Genomic DNA, 19310 nt, shown 5'->3' with positions numbered 1-19310 from the left:
TGTGTCAGAAAAGATATGACAGGGTCAGGTTTCTAAGGAAAAGCTATGTCAAAGGCCAAACTGGCTCCAAAGCACACTTGGAAACATACCTATCACACTCTTGGCAAAGGAAGCCCGCTTTAGAGTTGCCAGACCAAGGTCTCCAATCTTGACTGAACCCGTAGGGCCAGTGATAAAGATGTTGTCACATTTAAGGTCCCGGTGAATAATTGGTGGCGTTCGTGTGTGCAAAAACTGAAGTCCTTTAAGGATTTGCCGACACCAGCTTCTTAGAACTTTGATTTTCATCACTTTAAACCTTTTTAAGTACCTGGAAAAGGCAAAGTAAAACCAAAGAGGTTATCAATGATATAAGCTTTCTGCTTTGAAGAATTCAATTAAATTCTAATATACTAAGGCAGAAAGAAATATCAAATTTAGAATATTGAGACTCAGTAACTTTAAGGGTTAGTAATACTTTTAGTAAGGTTAAAGGAGCTGAGATAAGTTTAAAATGAAATTCTACTTAAAGACAAGAAATAAGTCCTTAAAATAGTTTTATAGTTGAGCAATAAACTCTTCTTGAAAAAATATTTATCTTTATGTGTGACTATAAGTATGTGCATGTGGGGTAGGGGATTACATGTACCTGTGCCATGTGTAGAAGTCAAAAGAGACGGTTCAATTCCTTAAAACTGAAGGTACAGGCGTTTACCAGTTGCCTGGCTTGTTACCTGGGTGCTGGGATCTGAGTTCTTGTCTTCAAGACTGTGCAGCAAGCGATCTTAATTATTTCTCTGGCTAGTAATTTGTTTTTGAAAGGATCTATGTAGGCCAGGCTAGCCTCAAACTAGCAATTCTTCTGCCTCTGCATCCTTCTTTCATTTTTTGTATGTATGTATTTGAGAATAGTCTCATGTAACCCAGGGAGACTATAAACTTGCTATATAACTAAAGATGATCTTGAACTCTTGATCCTACTGTCTGTCTCTGCTTCCCAAGGTTAGAACTTTAAGTATGCACCACCCTGCCCAGTTTTTGCAGTGCTAGGAATAGAACCCAGCACTAAGCAAACACTTTACCAACTGAGTACCCCAGTTCTTGGAGAAACTAATTAGCAATTGGGAAGAAAATTCCTGTAACAGAAAAAAAAATGCATACTTAAAATTAGTTTGCTATTAATATAAATAAAAGAATTCTGCTTCTAGTAAATGATAGAGTGGCTTCTACCGGTCACCAATGTATTCCTAAACTGGTTTTAAAAAAAGGAAAATGGGCTGGCAAGATGGCTTACTAGGTAAAAAAAGAGCAGACCAATTCCTCCAAATTGTGTACCACAACACATGCTGCCCATATATGCATAAACACAAAAGCAAATAAATGCAATTTAATAATTTTTAAATAAAAAAATGAAGAACAAAACGAAATCAAAGTGGTTTCACATGAGAATAAAGGGAAAACAATGAGTAAGGAGCCTCTGTGTGTGTGTGTGTGTATGTGTGTGTGTGTGTGTGTACACTTGCATGTACATGTGGAAAGAAAGGTCAACTTTGAATGTCATTTCATCCATCTTGTATTTTAAGTCTGGGTCTTTAACTGATCTTATCAAGTAGGCTAGACCGACTGGCTAGGAATCCCCAAGGACTCATTTGATTCCATTATTGAAGTAAAGCAGATAATCATGCCTTGCTTTTTTTCACGTGGGCTTTATAAAGACTGAACTCAGGTCTTCATGCTTTCCTGCTCAGTGGGTAAAGGTAGTTGCTGCATGCCTTCTGACAATCTCCATGACTCATAAGAGATAATGGATTCCCATTAAGTATTCTTTGATCTCCATATGCATGCCATGACATGTGTATGTGTACATACACATAAGTAAATGTAGTCATTTTTAAAAAGGTCTTATGTGGTAAATGAAACAAATTTTGGACATGGTGTAATAAAAAACAGTTCTATGAGTTCAGTGCAATGGTGATAAGTAAAGGAATGGGTGAGGCTAGAGAGATGCTTCAGTGGTTAAGAACACTTAAACACTTCCAAAAGACCTCAGTTCCCAGTATCTTTGCCAGGCAGCTCATAACCACCTTAACTCCAGCTTCAAGGTATCCAACACCCTGTTATGACTGCTATGAACATCTGCATATGGGTAGTTTGCACATACATGCACGCATACACACACAGACATACAAACACACAAAGTAAACCTTTTTTTTTTTAAAAGATGGAAAAGAAGGGGAGATAACCTAGTGCACGAACCTAATGAGTTTTAAGTTTGATTTCTGGAATTCATGGTGGAAGGAAAGCAGTACATGCTGGATTTAGTCTTCTGACCTCTAAACTTGTGCCATGGCATGCATATGGTCTAGTACACACACACTGTTCTCATTCATATTCTAATTTATTCTCATATTCTTGCTCCTCTCCCCCCACCCATAATAATAAAATACACTTTAAAAAGGAAAGAAAGAGACCAGCTCAACAAGAGGGAAATCATGCCATCATGCCGAGTGCTGGAAACCTAGTCAACTACCTAGGACTAACGAAGATGTGGATCTTGGAGGAGAGTCTATAACTGCCACTTTACTAAAGCAACATACTCCCTAACTACATTCTAAATTTTTATTCTTATACCCACAGAAGTGTAGTTCTTATCCCTCAATAAGGAAAGTTCTCTTAGTAACAGAGACCATTATTGCAGACCACAATTGATGAGAATGCAGAGTTGTAAAGTCCAGACATAACCGATACACAACTACTGCACCTAAGGCTCAAGATCATTGTGGAAGAGGGGGCAGAAAGATTTTAAGAGCTGGGGAATGGGGAGTTTGTGTGTTTACTTTAAATATAAGAAACTGACCTGAACAAAAACATCAAAAGATATGCTAATACGGGAGGAAGTCTCAACCCTAAACAAAGGCCTATAAACAATTAAGGAATGCTGAGTGGGAAAATTAGTCTTTCCCTAAAAAAGGGACAAAAATAGGTACTCAAATACAAAATGTTCAGCCCTGAAAACATATACAGTAAGTAACATTATATAGACGGAGTAGGTACTTATATACTTTGAAATATGTGTACACAAACATACATAAAACTGGAGAGGAGGAGGCCATGAATTTGAAAGAGAACCAAGGGGAACAGGTACCATGGGAGGGCTTAGAGGGAGAAAATGGGAGGGGGTGACATAATTATATTATAATCTCAAAAAATAAAATAGTTAAAGAAGGGGAGGAAAGAGTTGGGTGGTGGCAGCTCACGTTTTTAATTCCAGCACTCCGGATGCAGAGGCAGGCCAATCTGAGATCCAGGACAGATTGGTCTACAGAGAGAAATCCTATTTTGAAAAACAAGAAAAAGAGGAAGAAGAAGAGAAAAAGGAGGAGGAGGAGCAGATGGTGATTAATACAGACTGACAACTGGTCAAGATGTAGAGAGTTAGATTAGAGCTCTTATTAGTTACCAAGTGCTCAGCCCTAAATGGGACATCTATGACACACCTCCTCCCTCTGAGGCTCAGGGATCATTGCTGAAGAGGAAGGTAAAAGATTTTAAGAGCCAGAGGTAGCAGAGAACTGCTATAAAACATTTTTTCCATACATAAGAGAATTTATACCTGGTATAATAAACCTTGTCAAAAACCCATTGCTGGGAGGTTTTAGGATCTAAGGTAGTGGTTCCCAACCTTCCTTTTGCTCCAATCATTTAAATACAGTTCCTCATGTTGTGGTGACCTCAAACCATAACATTTCATTGCTACTTCATAAATGTAATTTTGCTGTTATGAATTATAATGCAAGTATCTCATATGCAAAGTATCTGATATGAGCCCTGTTGGGTTCAAGATCTTACTACTGTTGTTAAGCAAAATTCCTTCTAAATGTTTCAGTTTATACCCATAGACAAATGCTCTTTTTAGCCTTAGAGAAGGTTCTCTTTGCAATGAACAAAGGTAAACACAGAAACTCATAGCTGCTCCAAGTTTCTGAGAATAAGCGATAGCTGAGTGTCCAACTCTGAACAGAACCTTTGTTACCATCCCTTCTAAATCTCAAGGAACAGTGTGGAATTGTGGCAGAAAAAAATATAAGATGCAGAAGTAAGTATAAGGACTATGGGACTATCTTCCAGGCATGACTCCACCATTGCAATAATGATCTCACAGTAGGGGACAGAGTTTCACAGGGCTCTAACTTTCCCTTTGCTGAATTATTGATTATTGATTATGGGGAAAGAGTAGTCATTGTCTTCAATTCTTTACCCACTAAGAAGCCCACCAAGCTCCAATAGGCAATTCCAAACTAAAGTTCATACTGGTTAAACTCAACAAGTCACGAAACAATAAGGCATGAACATGGGGGAAAGAGTTGAAAGGAGAAGGGAGAGTGGCAGGAATTTGGAAGAGATATTGGAGGAATAAAATAATCAAAATACATAATATCTATGTATGAAACTGTCAAAGAATAATTTTTATTTTATTTTTTGAGACAGTGTCTTACTGTACATCCCTGGGTGGTCTAAATAAAATTCACTAGATAGACCAGCTTGCCCTCACAGAGACCTGTCTGTCTCTGCCTCCTTAATACTTGGATATACAGGAGTATACACTGAGCCCTTGTGAAATTTTAATTTTAATGATTTGTTCTTAGGCATAAATGTTCTCCAGATATTTCACAATTGTACCTGTTCTTTTCTTGATAGGGTCTCATTTCTTTCTTATGTTTCTATTCATTCTCATTCCCTTCCTTATATAACTGTATATTCTTTTTCATCCTTACTTAATATACGATTACTTTCAGAATCGCCCACAGCAGCTTTAACTGGTTCAGTATTAATTTCTGGTTGTGTGTTCATGGTTTTTGGTGATTAGTTACTTAGCTGTGAAGTAACCTGTCTTGATTACTTTTCTATTGCCATAGCAAAATACCATGACCAAGGTAAATATTAAAAGAATGCACTTAATTGGGCTTACAGTTTCAGAGAGTCCATGGTGGTGAAGCAAAAACATGGCAGCAGGAACAGACGAGAGCTCACATACTGATCCACAAGTAGCAGACAAGAGAAAAAGACTAGGAGTGATGCTAGTCTTATGAAAGGTCTCCCCCACCAATGACATACCTCCTCCAAAAAGACCACACCTATAATCCTTCCCAAACAATTCCATCAACTGAGAACCAAATAAGTATTCAAGTGCATGAGTCTATGGGGACCATTCACATTCAAACTATCACATCACTTTTGAAAGTTTGGCTGTTGAAATTGTAGTGTGACCAATGAACTATGAAAATGTACCTGGATATTTCCACTGGAATAACTTATGGCATATATCTGTTGGCTTGAATTTCCTGCACTAACTAGGCAGTAGAGTTTTTATATATTTTTTTCACATATTTTATATATTCTATAATATATGTGACAGGAACAGTTATAAAGAACAGGCACTGATAGCAACTGGAGAGGAAAGTAGGGCAAGAAGGACAGCACTTTAGTATTTTTCAGAGGTCCTACTTTCCATCCAGAGGGCAAAAGCTTTTTTGTAGCTTTTAGTGATTGGAGTGCCAACTTTACACTTTTTATAAACAATTACATTTCTGACACAGGTAATATTCTAATTCTCTCTGCTGATTTCCAAGGCCTTTTTGTCACTATGTGGATACCTAAACAAGTACCCATTTGATGCGGGATTCCCCTCTGTATGCTGTAAATGTATTTTATTACTATTGGTTAAAAAAGAAGTTGCTTCGGCCTATGGCAGGGCAGAATGTAGGTAGGCGGAAAAATTAAACTGAATGATGGGAGAAATAAGGCAGAGTCAGACACCATGTATCCAACCAAGAAGCAGGATGTGAGGTAATAAACCACAAGCATCATGGCAAAATATAAAATAATAGAAACGGGTTAATTTAAAAGTAAGAGTTAGGTAGAAATATGCTTGAGCCATTGGCCAGACAGTGTTGAAATTAATATAGTTTCTGTATGATTATTTGGGTCTGAATGCCAGGAAACGAAAGTGTAGTCTCGGTTTACACACAATTCCTCATGCACAATATCTGGTATAACTCTAATTTACCTCATTATTTTTCTGGGGATTATTCTTAATCCTGCTAGGGTGTGCGTGACTATTTAAATAAGGCACTGGAGATATGGTTCAATGGTTAAGAGTACCTGCTACTCTTCCAGAGGTTAGAGTTCAGTTCCTAGCACCCATATCAGGAAACCCCCTACAGCCTGTAACTCCAGTTCTAAGAGATGTGCCACCCTTTTCCCTCCTTCAGACTCCCACACACATATGGCATACACTCACACAGATGTACACACTTAACACATGAATAAAAAAATAAATCATGAAAATTTTAATATATTAATTTTATGTGCTTTTGCATGTGTGTGTACTACATGCGTGTTTGGTGACCACAAAAGTCAGAAGGTGTCAGATCCCCTGTATCACAGATGTTTGTGATTCACCATGTGAATGATGGAAATCGAACATGGGCCCTTTGTAAGAGGAACCTCAAACCCTGAGCCACTCTAGCCCCATAAATCATTTTGCAGATAGATAGATAGATAGATAGATAGATAGATAGATAGATAGATAGATAGATAGATAGATAATAAACAAGCAAGACACAACTAAACCATTGTAGTGTGCTCTTAGGTATGTCTGACAAAATGCTGACAATCAACTAGGAATCTGAACCAGTGAAAATAATATCAAGATGTAGATAGACACACAACTACCACACAATTTTCTTTAATCCACTCAGGTATTTATCAAGTTTCAGACATAGTGCTACAAAGTAAAGCGTAGTAGAAAAAACAGGAATGTGAGTATTAAAGAGCCTGGAAGAACAGAAAGAGCTGAAGACACTGGATTAAAAAAAAAATTAGAGCATTCAATGACACATGCAAATCAGTGACTATAATCAGGGGACAAAAAACTATGTTCCAAACTGACCTAATATGAATCAGCTCAGTAGTATATGATAGAGACAGATGGTTCAGTGGGTAAAACCTCCTACCAACAAACCTGGAGCTCCACCTCCATGATCCACATGGTAGGAAAGAACTGAGTCCCACAATTTACCCTTTGACCTCTACACTGACACCATGATACATATACCTACACATACACACACACTCACACAAACACAAAAATATGCCAGGTGGTGGTGGCACATACCAAGCACTAAAGGGGTAGAGGCAGGCGGATCTTTGAGTTTGAGGCCAGCCTGTGCAGCCTGATCTATAGGATCAGGCCACCTTGAGCTACATAGTGAGACCTTGTCTCAAGCCACATCCATGCTCAAAATAAAAATAAGAGAACAAATAACACACCACAGTAAATTTTTAAAATTCAGTTACTTAGGGACTAGACTACCAAGATGGCTCAGTAGTTAATGTTGCTCTTCCAGAAGATCCAGAATTTGGTTGTTAACACCCACACCCAGCAGCTTACAACTACATGTAACTCTAGCTCCAAGGGATCAGACATCCTCTTTTAGCCTCTGTAAATATCCACACACAAGATATTTACTTAATATATTCTCTCTCACACACATATAAAATAATAAACTGGGCATGGTGGTACAAGCCTTTAATACCAGCACTCAGGAAGCAAGGCAGGCAAGTTTTTGAGATTGAGGCCACCCTGGTCTACAGAGCAAGTTCCAGGATAGCCAGGACTAGAGAGAGAAACCCTTCCTCAAAAACCAAAAATTAACAATAAAAGTAATAATAATAATAATAATAATAATAATAATAATAATAATAATAATAAAGAGAGCTGGAGAGATGAACCAGGAGTTAAGTGCTTGCTGCTCTTGCAGAATTCAGCTTCCAGCACCCATCAGGTGACTTACAACCATCTGTAACTCCAGCTTCCTTTGGTCTTGGTGTTACATATATACACACACACACAAGTAATTTAAAATAAAATTTTTAAAAAATGTAATTAAAATTAATTTCTCCCATAACAAACTTATACCATGTACTCTACAATAGCTTCCATTCTTAATATAATAAACAGGTACTCTTGACAAACCTGTGATTTTAAAAGTATATCCCATCTCTTCACCCAAAGATCTTGGTATTTCTATGTTACCTATTTCTCTCAAGTGGATAACATGTCTAGCTATTTTGGTTTTAATTTTTAGTGCTATGATAAATAAGACTATAGCTAGTTGCAGACATATAGTAAAAAATAAAATGTTATCAAATAAATATTTCTTAATGTAATTTAATTTCATTTTAACCACTAGAGGGCAACCTAGTCATTGATTTCTAATCCCTAAACCATTCAATTTTAGAAATACCAATCAATATGACTTTAAAATTAAATAGGTTTATTCAGCAACAACCACATTCCAATGGTTATCAATAAGCGATCACCATATCATTTTATATACAAGAGAATTTTGTGGGTAGAAAAAACACATGGTATCACAAAGGCTGAAAGAATTAGTTCTGCCTTGCTAGGTTAAATAATGAAAGTAGATATAAAATGAGATTATCTAGATATTCTTGCTACATATTTTTAAATATTGATAGACTTACGTTTTAAGTGTTCCAGATGTCATTAGTTCAGTCACTAAAACAATGCATTTTTTTCCTTTTACTGTGGATTCCCAGGAATCATAGAATCGAACAATGTTGGGGTGTTGAAGACCCTTTAACATTTCTGCCTCTTCTTTGAATCTCTGCCTTTCAGACTTTGTTAACTTTCGATCCTAAAAGAAAAAAACAAAACAATGTGGTATAAAATGATAAAACACAAGTCACATGGCTATATTAAGATGCTAAATAAATTGGGCATGATGGCATATGGCTACAATCTCAGCACTCAGGTATCCTCTTAAAGCAGAAGAATGGCTTGAGGCAGGAGGATGGCAAGTTCAAAAACTCATCTAAAAATGTGCAAATTATGTATTTATGAAAAATAGCACTAAAATTAAATAGAAACACTAATAACAATCATTTTCATGCCCTAAGTATCTGACAATAGACTACTGCATACTTAAAGAAATTGGACTATAAAGTGATGCTTGATATTATTTATCATTAGTATCAATGTATATCTAAAATATGTCATTTGCTACTTCCAAAATCAGTCAACAAGCCAAGTGGTGGTGGCACATGCCTTAAATCCCAGCACTCAGGAGGCAGAGGCAGGAGGATCTCTGTGAGTTTGAGGCCAGCCTGGTCCAGAGTTAGTTCCAGAACAGCCAGAGATGTTACACAGAGAAACTCTGTCTCGAAAAACAAAATAAAACAAAAAAACCACCAAAATCACTCAATAGCTAATTAATCATCATGGAATAGTCATGGGTTTTTGAAGGCAAAAAAATAACAACTACAGTTCTATCTTTGCATTAATTAGAACTTTATGACTATACTGCATCACCCAACAAAACTTAACAGAATCAAGCAATCTAGCAAGTATGCTTTTATTATGTGTTTAAAGTTCTTGGTGCCTTTACAAAAACCAATTTATTTCCTATCTAAGATGAAAAATGGACAAAGGATCCAATTTGTTTTTAGACCTTAACAAGGTTCATATACACAATGTGTTGACTGTTCTGTTTATTAAAATGGAGACTATTTCTAGTCACTCACTCTCACAATACTTTAATGAAGTATTCCCAGCAAAACTAATATGACTTAATATTACAGTATTTTTGTAAAACTAAGTGATTTAATATTACACACCTAATTTATAAAGTCCTCCAAGTAACTAGTGGCCCCTCCTTCCTACTCCTTACCCTTGAATGAACATTATCCATAATTTATATATATAAGAATCATTTGGTTTTTATATTCTGTAAAAAGAATTGAACATAATACAATTTATACATTACCTACTCAGGAATCTTTAGGCACTTCCTCATTTGTTGCTTCTCTAATACCACAATTAAGGTTTCACTGTTAAGCTTTTTGGACTTGTATATATAACTTATATAGAACACTAAGTTTTTTGTTTTGTTTTATTTAGACAGGCTCTCTCTAGATAACTCTGGCTGTTCTGGAACTAGCCTATGTAGTTCAGTCTGTCCTTGAACTCACAAAGATGCACCTACATCTGCCTCCTGAGTGCTGCTGGGATTAAATGCATGGGTCACCAATCCCAGCAGGGCACTGTTTCTTGTAGGATACACAAACTTCAAGATTTATAAACGTATAGGACTAAAGAGATGGCTCAGCAGTTAAAGAGCAGTTGGCTCATCATTTAAGAGCCATTGCTGGTCTTGGAAAGGACCCAGGTTCAGATCCTAACACCAGCATGATAGAGCACAACCATCCATGATTCCAGTACTAAGGAATCTAACATACCACCTTCTTCTGACCTCCTCTGGCACAAGGAATGTATGTGGTATTTATACATACGTGCAGACAAACATTCACTCACATATTAAAAAAAAAACTAACATCTTTTAAAAAATGTTAATTCTCATTAACATTTGAATTAAAACTTAATATTTTGGTTTTGTTTTTTGTTGTTGCTTTGGTTTTTTTGAGACAGGATTTCTCTGTATATCCCTGACTATCCTGGAAGTGGCTCTATAAACCAGGCTGGCCTGGATCCACCCATCTCTGCCTCTCCAGTGCTAGGATTAAAGGCGAGGGCCACTGCTGCCAGCTTAAAATTTACCATTTTTTATTTATGAATGCAAACATAGAACAGTATTCTGCATTACCTGCGATTTTATCACTGACAGACTTAATCAAATGATAAATGATTACAGGTAACCCAAAATTTCACTCAGATTAACCACTACTTGGAAATCATGGTAGCTATTAGACCTTGTACTAGATTGTAGCATCCATCAATGATGTATACAATGCCACTTAAAAATAATACTTTGATAACTAAAATGTAATTTCTTTTCTGCTCTTATGTGCTTTTGTTATTATCTAAATGATTCACATTGAAATCTTAACCTCTAAGATACTAGGAAGTAGGCCCTTTAAGTGCGACTTTATAGGGGGAGGGGACATCCTTCAGGTAACAAGTTAATCTCTTCTGTCCCTTCTACCTTGTGAGGATGCAACAAGAACATGATACAAGTTCTCTGTACAATAAGTAGTCACCATAAATGGAACCTGTTGGCACTTTGACCTTGAGCTTCCCAGTTATCTGAACTGTCAATTTTTTCTGTTATTTATAAATTAATGCCATCTAAGTTTCATTACAGCAGCCTACGCAGTCTAGACACTATCTTGCGTCTGAAGATTACTACTGCTATACATGCTGAAGAGCACATGTGGTAGTTACCTACCCACATATCAACTTTGTCAGTTTGGTGAGTGTAAGATCATACTTTCTTGTTTACTTTATCAGTGTCAGTAATATGCTTAAACAACTTCTTTTTACTTTTCTGGGAAGGTTTGATATGTAGGTCCAGATAATTTTGAACTTGCAGTCCTACTTCAGTCTCCCAAATGCTGGGATTATAGATGGAAATCATCAATGCCCACTCTAATTGTTTTTTAAAAATGAAATTTAAGTATTTGTGCTTAATTCAGGAAAATTGTCAACTTCTCTCTCATTCTCTCTAAAATAACCTCCTCCCATCCTTCACTCTCTACAAGATTTTATGTGCAGAAATGCATGTATGTGAGACTTATCTTTATTGTTTCTCATTATCCATTGCTTTAGGGTCCTGATTCTCAGATATATCACTATCTTCACTAATTTTCTTTTCAGTTATTACAACACATCCTTGTTTAGTATCTTCTTATTACTACCATTATTAATTGAACTTTATGGCTCAAGGGAGGCAAGGATACAAAAGACATGTGCCAGGTTCTTAGACTGCTCCAGATATAAGGGAGAGATGAGCCTAAACCAGATGCTTCCAAATAAAAATGCAAGTGAATCTGAAGTATAAATGGGGGATGGGGCCAATACATGGCCATTCATAAAGAATATAAAACATAGGTCAGGCTAGGATGATGGTGGCATGCCTATGATCTTAGCACTCAGGATTGAAAGTATGATGTTAGACTGGACTAATGATACCCTATTTCCATCCATACTACAAAACAAACAAATCTCCAAACCAAAGCAGAACAGTCTAACAAGAAAAACTCTAGAGGGTCAAGCAGTCAGACTCAAAGTATCTATGAGGAAGTTTGAGAAAAGAAACAAGTCATGACTCCTATTCACTACTCCCACTAATATCCAAAACAAGTCTGAGGGCCAGAGACATGGCTCAGCAGGTAAATGCACTTACCCACAAGCCAGATGACCTGGATTCAAACCCTAGTACTTACATGGTGGAAAGAGGGAACTAACTCCTGAAAAATGTCCTTTGACTTTGAGCTTACACACACACACATACACACACAAATTAAACAAGCAAAACTAAACTGGCATGGTGGTATAAACAACCCTAGCACTTGTGAGGTTAAGTTGAGAGGAGGCTCAGCTTGTGTTATAAGTATGACAGGCCCTAACTCAAAACAAAAGTACAAAAAGCTAAGAAAAAAAGGGTCAGGTAGGTGAGGTAGGATAGGAGGGAGCATGCTCACACTAAAGAATTTATTAAGAAGAGAGTTTTTCTAGCTATCTCTTTCACCAAACCCCATGCCTGGATCGGCTCTGACCTTATACATTTGAATGAGTCATAGTAATCAGTTTAATTACAACAGTCCCCCTCTAGCCTCCACTGGATTCCAGCTTCATGAGCAAGTAAGTTTTTGCACATCCTCTTTGGAACTTCCTCCTCAGAATCTTGCTCCCTCTATAAATTTTCACTGTTAAGACTGGCAAAAACATTATTTCATTAGACTGGTGAGGTGGCTCAGTAGGTAAGTGCACTTGTCACCAGGTCTTTGATAACCTGTGACCCTAATGATGGAAAGGAAAAACTGGCTTCCACACGTTTTCTTTTCACCTCTACACACATATCTAAGTTCCAAGTAAAAGAAAAATTTTAAGGTAATAATTTTTTAAAGTAATGTTTAAAAAATACCAGATTCTCTTTCACATCTTTTTGTACTTTATTTCAACTCCCAGCCAAAGGCTTTATCCACAAAGTCACCTAAATCTGTCTACTAGGGATCATTGCTCATGATGACAGAATTATTGTATTATTGGTATCTCTCAAAGTATAAACTTTCCAGTCAAGGCACAAGTCAAAGTAACTGAAGCCAGAAAACTGAGGAAGGTGGTACTACTTCTCATTTAGTATTTGATCTCTGTACATTTTCATTTCATATTAGATCATGTTTTCATTGTACCTCCATGGCATCAGTATTACATTTCCGTCTTTTTTTTTTTTTTTTTTTTTGTCTTTTCTTCGAGACAGGGTTTCTCTGTGGTTTTGGAGCCTGTCCTGGAACTAGCTCTTGTAGACCAGGCTGATCTCGAACTGAGATCCGCCTGCCTCTGCCTCCCAAGTGCTGGGATTAAAGGCGTGCGCCACCACCGCCCGGCTCATTTCCGTCTTTTTAACTCTTAAAAGATACTGAGGAGGCTAAGTTAGGAGGATAGAGTTCAAGGTCAGTCTGATCTAAATAGTGAGACCTTATCTAAAACAAAAATATAAAAGGAAAAAGAAGCAATGAGAGATGGGAGAGTCTGCCTCAGTTATTCAGATTAGTATTGAACTGCTGGGCACAAGCAATTCTATCTCAGCCACCAAAATAGTAGGACTAGAAGTGTATGCAACTGCACCTGACTTAAAATATACTTTATTACCAGACATAGTGGCTTATTGCCTGTAGTACCAGTACTTGGAAGACTGAAGCAGAAAAATCATTGTTTGAGACTAGTCTGAATTACAGATATATCTGGTTGCAAAGTAGCCTGAGCAATACAATGATTCTGTCTCCCCCCCAACACAACACACACACACCAAAAAATAACCTAACAACCAACCAAACAAACAAAAACTTGTAGAGGTTCAGGTCATTTAACCTGGAGTAGCAAGAATCTAATCTTGCCAAAGATTTTAGCTGTTGCCATTAGTTTTAAGTTTTATGACACTAGATAATGAAGCTAATTTAAGTTGCAATTTATCCATTGGAATTCAATTTATCCCATGCTTCTGTGGACAAGTTCTAAACTTACGAAGGTTTGGTGACTCAGAGATGGTATCAGTCCTGGCTGTGACTCTTATGCAACGAGCTTAAATATGAAACTTACTTTGTAGATGTGACTGCATATACCTGGTTATAATTCTAAGGATGTACTTTCTTCAGATGACATGCACCAAGTTTGCTTTTTAGTCTGATTTTCTCATCATTTGTTCTCATTCTGTAGCTTGTTTCTCTATGTCTTTTTTTTCCCCCATAAGGGAAAGAGCAGAGGTGACTTCTCTTACCTAAAAGATTCTCCAACTCCCCATTCCCAGAGACTCCTATCTTCCCTAATCCCTAACCCTGGCACTATTCAGACTGCTTCTGACTTCCCAAATATGCACGAAAACCAACAGCCCCTTTCAAATCAGGTCTCCAACAAAAAGAAATTTTCAGCTGCATTACTCAGAATACAAGGGAAATTGGTGATTTGAAGATGTATCCTCCCACAGTTTGAACCAACAACAGGGACAATAGGTGGCATCCCAAAGAATTCCCTACTAGGGTGAATTCTAAATAGCTGGACTAAATTTAAATTGCATATAGTAACAAAGGAAAAGCTTTTGAAATATGGCTACAATATCAACTGGGAAACTAGAAAACCTCAATCTTCAATGACTCATTAAACTATGATGCTATTACTACTACACTTGTTTTGTAAAACTTTTAAGAAAATGGCAAGAGTACCTCATGTCCTCATCTTAATGACCTGCTATATAATCTACAGCTGAGACACAACTGCTGGGTATGACTGCCTCATATTCTAGGAGCTAACACTGCCAACTGAGAAGATCCTCTTCTAATAGTACTTACGGTATGGTCCTTCTAAACATGTCTGAATTCAAACTTTAAAGGGGATACTCCAAGGATCTCATGAGCTGTTTTTAATTCAGAAACACAAGGAACAGCGAGTCTTCATCAAAATAATCCCAATTTTGATCACTTTTGGAGAGTTGAAAGACCACAAAATCTGTTCGTACTCCTATCTGTTAGGAGTACTACCAATCAAACAAAAGAAATTATGTCCTCTTTAATACATGCCAGATAGGAATGGAGGAACTATTAAAAATAGTTTCCTCTGACAGATCTGGTCCTATGCAGTAAAAAACATGATTATCAAATTTATAGAGGAATTTTTAAAATTCACTTTATTTGACTGAGGATTTGCACATCTTACTGTCACTTTTACAGTAGAGAAAAACATTAACAAAGGAGGGCAGTTTAGCAGCATGCAAATGCCACAGTAATGTGTCCAATCTTGGTACTTACCAAATTATAGAGAAATTCTACCCCAGACACCTTTATTGGGAATACAAGAAAAGCCCAACCAAAATCAGAAAAGAGATGACCATATTATTTGCCATATAGAAGGAATGAAAAAGCATGTAACCAACCCTGTTAATAATGATAAAGTTTGTGAAATTACTTAAGACAAGGAGAAAATTCTGTCCTCTTCCCTGAATCGCTGCTTGAGGGCCTTAAAAAGTACACTAATGTTAGCTAATGAGTCATCAGAAGAAAAGATCTTCTTAGACAAGTATCATCATCATCATCATCATTACTGGTTTTTCAATACAGGGTTTCTCTGCAGCTTTGGAGCCTATCCTGGAACTAGCTCTTGTAGACCAGGCTAGCCTCAAACTCACAAAGATTTGCCTGCCTCTGTCTCCCAAGTGCTGGGACTAAAAGCATGTGCCGCCACCACCACCCATCTTAGACAAGTATTTAATCCCAGCACTCAAGAGGCAGAGGGAGGCAGATCTTTGTGAGTTTGAGGCCAGCCTGATCTACAGATCTAGTTTCAGGAAAGCTAAGGCTGTTACACAAAGAAACCCTGTCTCAAAAAACAAAAACATGCCAAAAAATAGACACATAGGGGTTTTGGAGTCATTAATAATACAGAAGCAGAAAGGCCCACAGAAATAAACTGAATAGGCTGAATGGCTAGCTGCTACTGTGAACCCTGTGCCCACCAACAGAAAGTAAGGCGTCAGGAAGGTCCTGCCTAGAGCTATCACCCAGCCAAGCACCTAGAAATTCATATATGTAAATGAAAGGGACCTTGGAAAATAAAACATCGATTTGCAAGAAAGGGATCAACAATTCCTGCACTGGAAAAGAGAGTTATCTCCAGTTCTGAAACAAGTACAAAGACAAAAAAATTTAGGGAGCTAAAGGGCTGCAGATCCTGACCCATGAATCCAACCTCTAGCAAGCAAAGAAAGAATTTCAGAACAATTAACAACTGCTTAAGGCCCTTCTCACTTGCTTTCCAGCTATAAACTTGAAAGTTTCTAGGAATCTCGCCAGAAACCCCATTTACAGAGAAAGGATGTGTACTAAACTCCTTGTGCAACTCTAGTTGTTTCTGGTTTTACCTTATCAGATTATAACTCTGCTCAAGGCATTTACAGAACCATTTTATAATCTGACTTCCCAAGGGAAAACAAACACCCACAAAGGTTTTCTAGCAACTTTCTGAGATGTTAACTTTTTTGCTGCTGTTGTTGTTGTTTTTGAGACAGGGTTTCTCTATAGCTTTGGAGCCTGTCCTGGATCTCACTCTGTGGACCAGGCTGGCCTTGAACTCACAGAGCTCCACCTGTCTCTGCCCACCGAGTGGTGGGATTAAAGGTGTGCACCACCACCACCCGGCCCCAATGTAACTTGGGCCACCAAACTTTAGTACACAGGACTAACGCTAAGACAATTAATTGTGACACTCTTTTTTTTGGGGGGGGGGATTTTTTCGAGACAGGGTTTCTCCGTAGCTTTTGGTTCCTGTCCTGGAACTAGCTCTTGTAGACCAGGCTGGTAATTGTGACACTCTTAAGAAGCCTATATTAGCGGTGGTGCATGCCTTTAATCCCAGCATTTAGGAGGCAGAGGCAGGTGGATTTCTTTGAATTCAAGGCCAGCCTAGTCTACAAGAGCAAGTTCCAAGACAGGCTCCAAAGCTACAGAGAAACCCTGTCTCAAAAACCCAGGGGCAAAAAAAAACAGGGGAAAAAAAAAGATGCCTATATCTATATTTGGATATGTCTTACTTTCTGTAACTTAGAGAAGCCCACACCCATGCTCTGAGAGGAATGTCTTTTTCTCCTAACACTTATGCTTCAATTTTATTAAAATATCTTTAAAATCAACAAGATAGGTGAGTGGGTAAGATACTTGCCATATAAGCTGAAGTTTATTCCCTAGAATCAACATAAAAGTAGAACCAATTCTAAAGTTTATGCTCTGACCTCTAGAGGCATGCAGTGACATATGTACATATATATGCATGGACACACACACACACACCCATATACACATACTTTATTTAAAAAATAAACTCTTGAATTCTGCTTATCATATCAGCTAGGCCTGGAATTCTTTTCTGCATCAAAGCTAAGAATCACAACTAAACCTGAGTCAAGGTCCTTTAAAAGCTTAGGGAAACTAACTCTGCTGAGGGTGACATCATGGAGCTGGGTCTGTGTCCTCACCACTGCTAGTTCCAGAGGAAACTAGGGTTACCTCAAGTTTTGGTACCCCAGGACAACTGAAGGGACCAAAAGTCCTCTCTTTTCCCCACAGAACAGCTTACTATCAGCACTATATCAAATAATCCTGAAAGTGGTTAGAGAAACAAAATTAAACTGAATCAACTAGTGAGTCAACAGTTAACCTCAAACACGTCTTTAAGAAAAAGACCACATTGGACCAGTAGTGGTAAAACCAAGGGAGTCTGAGACAGGATTATGAGAGACCAGCTTAGGTTATTAATGAGACCCTGTCCCAAAAACACAAACTAGGATTGGAGAGAAAAGGCTCAGTAGATAAAAATGATTAGTGTTCTCTTCCAGAATGTCTAAGTTTGGATCCCAGCACTCAAAGGAAAGCTCACAATTGTTTGTTAACTCCAATCCCATCAGTTACTCTATTTTTAATTGACTCATAAACTTCACCTTTCTGAAAAACACAATACCAATGCTTAGTATAATGTACCCAACTTCAGTTCATTGTTCTATAGAAATGTTGTCATTTAGAAAGTCCACAAGGCCTCAACCCTACCCAAAGAACTACAAGTAACCAAAAAATGCATAAGAGTAGGAGAAATAATCTTTGCCAGAAAAAGCACACCAACTGGTTATCTAATACCAAATGATCAGCCCTGAAAACAAGCATAAAGTAGCATTATACAGACTGAATAGATTATATTTAGAAATATATATATGTATATACATATATGCACATACTAACAACAAATTTTAAAAGGCTGTGAATTTGAAAGCAAGGAGGGGTATATGAGAGGGTTTGGAGGGAGGAGGGGGGAGAAGGGAGTAATGTAATTATGTTATAAGCTGAAAAATAAGAATTAATTTTTAAGAAATATTTCACTAAAAATAATTAAAGAAAGGGGGATGTGCACAGCAAGACAGCCCAGTGGGAAAAGTGTTTGCTATACAACCTAGTAACCTGAGTGCAATGCCTCAGACTCCCACAGTGGAAGGGGAACTGACTTCCACAAATTGTCCTCTGGCCTCCACATGTGTGGTATATAGTACATGGGTCCCCTAGCACAATAGCCTTTCTCTTACCAATACAAAGTAAATAAATTCAATTTACAAACTTAGTTTTAAAATTTTCAGTTTACATCCTTTTACTGGACATCTCTCTGCTTTTGTTTTTATATAAGCCTCATTCATTTGGGAACCTTTTATTGATTCCAAAAGAAAAGTTTCACAATTGAAACAGTGAAACTGGCTTTTATTAATTAAAATCAAACTTTTGCAAATCTATAACCCATCTCAAAAAAATATCTAGTCCTCAAGTCTTTTTAATTTCTATGATATTTTATATTTGGTTATATTTGAAGTCTTACTACTAAATTAAGACCCCACTATGATAATTCTACATATCAAAATATGGATGACATGTCTGGAATCCTTTGATTAAAAAAATTAGGTCAATATAGAGTCCTCCCCTCCTTATCACCGTGCACCATACTGACTTAGCAAAAACCTGAGCATCTATTCCATCTTCAAAAATAAGTACCAAAAATTGATGGTAAGTATTGTGATAAAAAGTATTTTCAAGGAGGTAATAAAGCAGTCTGAAACAACTGAAGTACAAATTCCAATTACTATCTACAAAAGTTTTAGAAAATTGATCAGTATTTTAAATTACATTAAAATTATTTAAGTCTGGAATATTCTCTGAGAATACTATATAATAGCAATTTTAAGTGACAGAAATATTTATTAGCTGGA

The 19310-nt window shown here is 37.2% G+C and overlaps 1 protein-coding gene across 17 annotated transcripts in view; it reads right to left on the bottom strand.

Moving 5' to 3' along the window:
* Wnk1 (WNK lysine deficient protein kinase 1) overlaps positions 1-19310 on the bottom strand; it is a 124488-nt gene that overhangs the window by 78208 nt on the left and 26970 nt on the right. For all 17 annotated transcript variants that reach the window (XM_057777615.1, XM_057777623.1, XM_057777637.1 and 14 more), the window contains exons 2-3: positions 8530-8702; positions 90-310 (exon numbers count right to left, since the gene is read on the bottom strand). In XM_057777615.1, the coding sequence (XP_057633598.1) occupies positions 90-310; positions 8530-8702 (394 nt within the window). The remainder of the gene's footprint in view (positions 1-89; positions 311-8529; positions 8703-19310) is intronic.

The sequence above is a fragment of the Chionomys nivalis genome, chromosome 1 (genome assembly GCF_950005125.1).
Source record: "Chionomys nivalis chromosome 1, mChiNiv1.1, whole genome shotgun sequence".
Lineage (NCBI taxonomy): Eukaryota > Metazoa > Chordata > Mammalia > Rodentia > Cricetidae > Chionomys > Chionomys nivalis.
The sequence above is the reverse complement of the archived record's forward strand: the minus strand, read 5'-3'. Positions and strand labels throughout refer to the sequence as shown.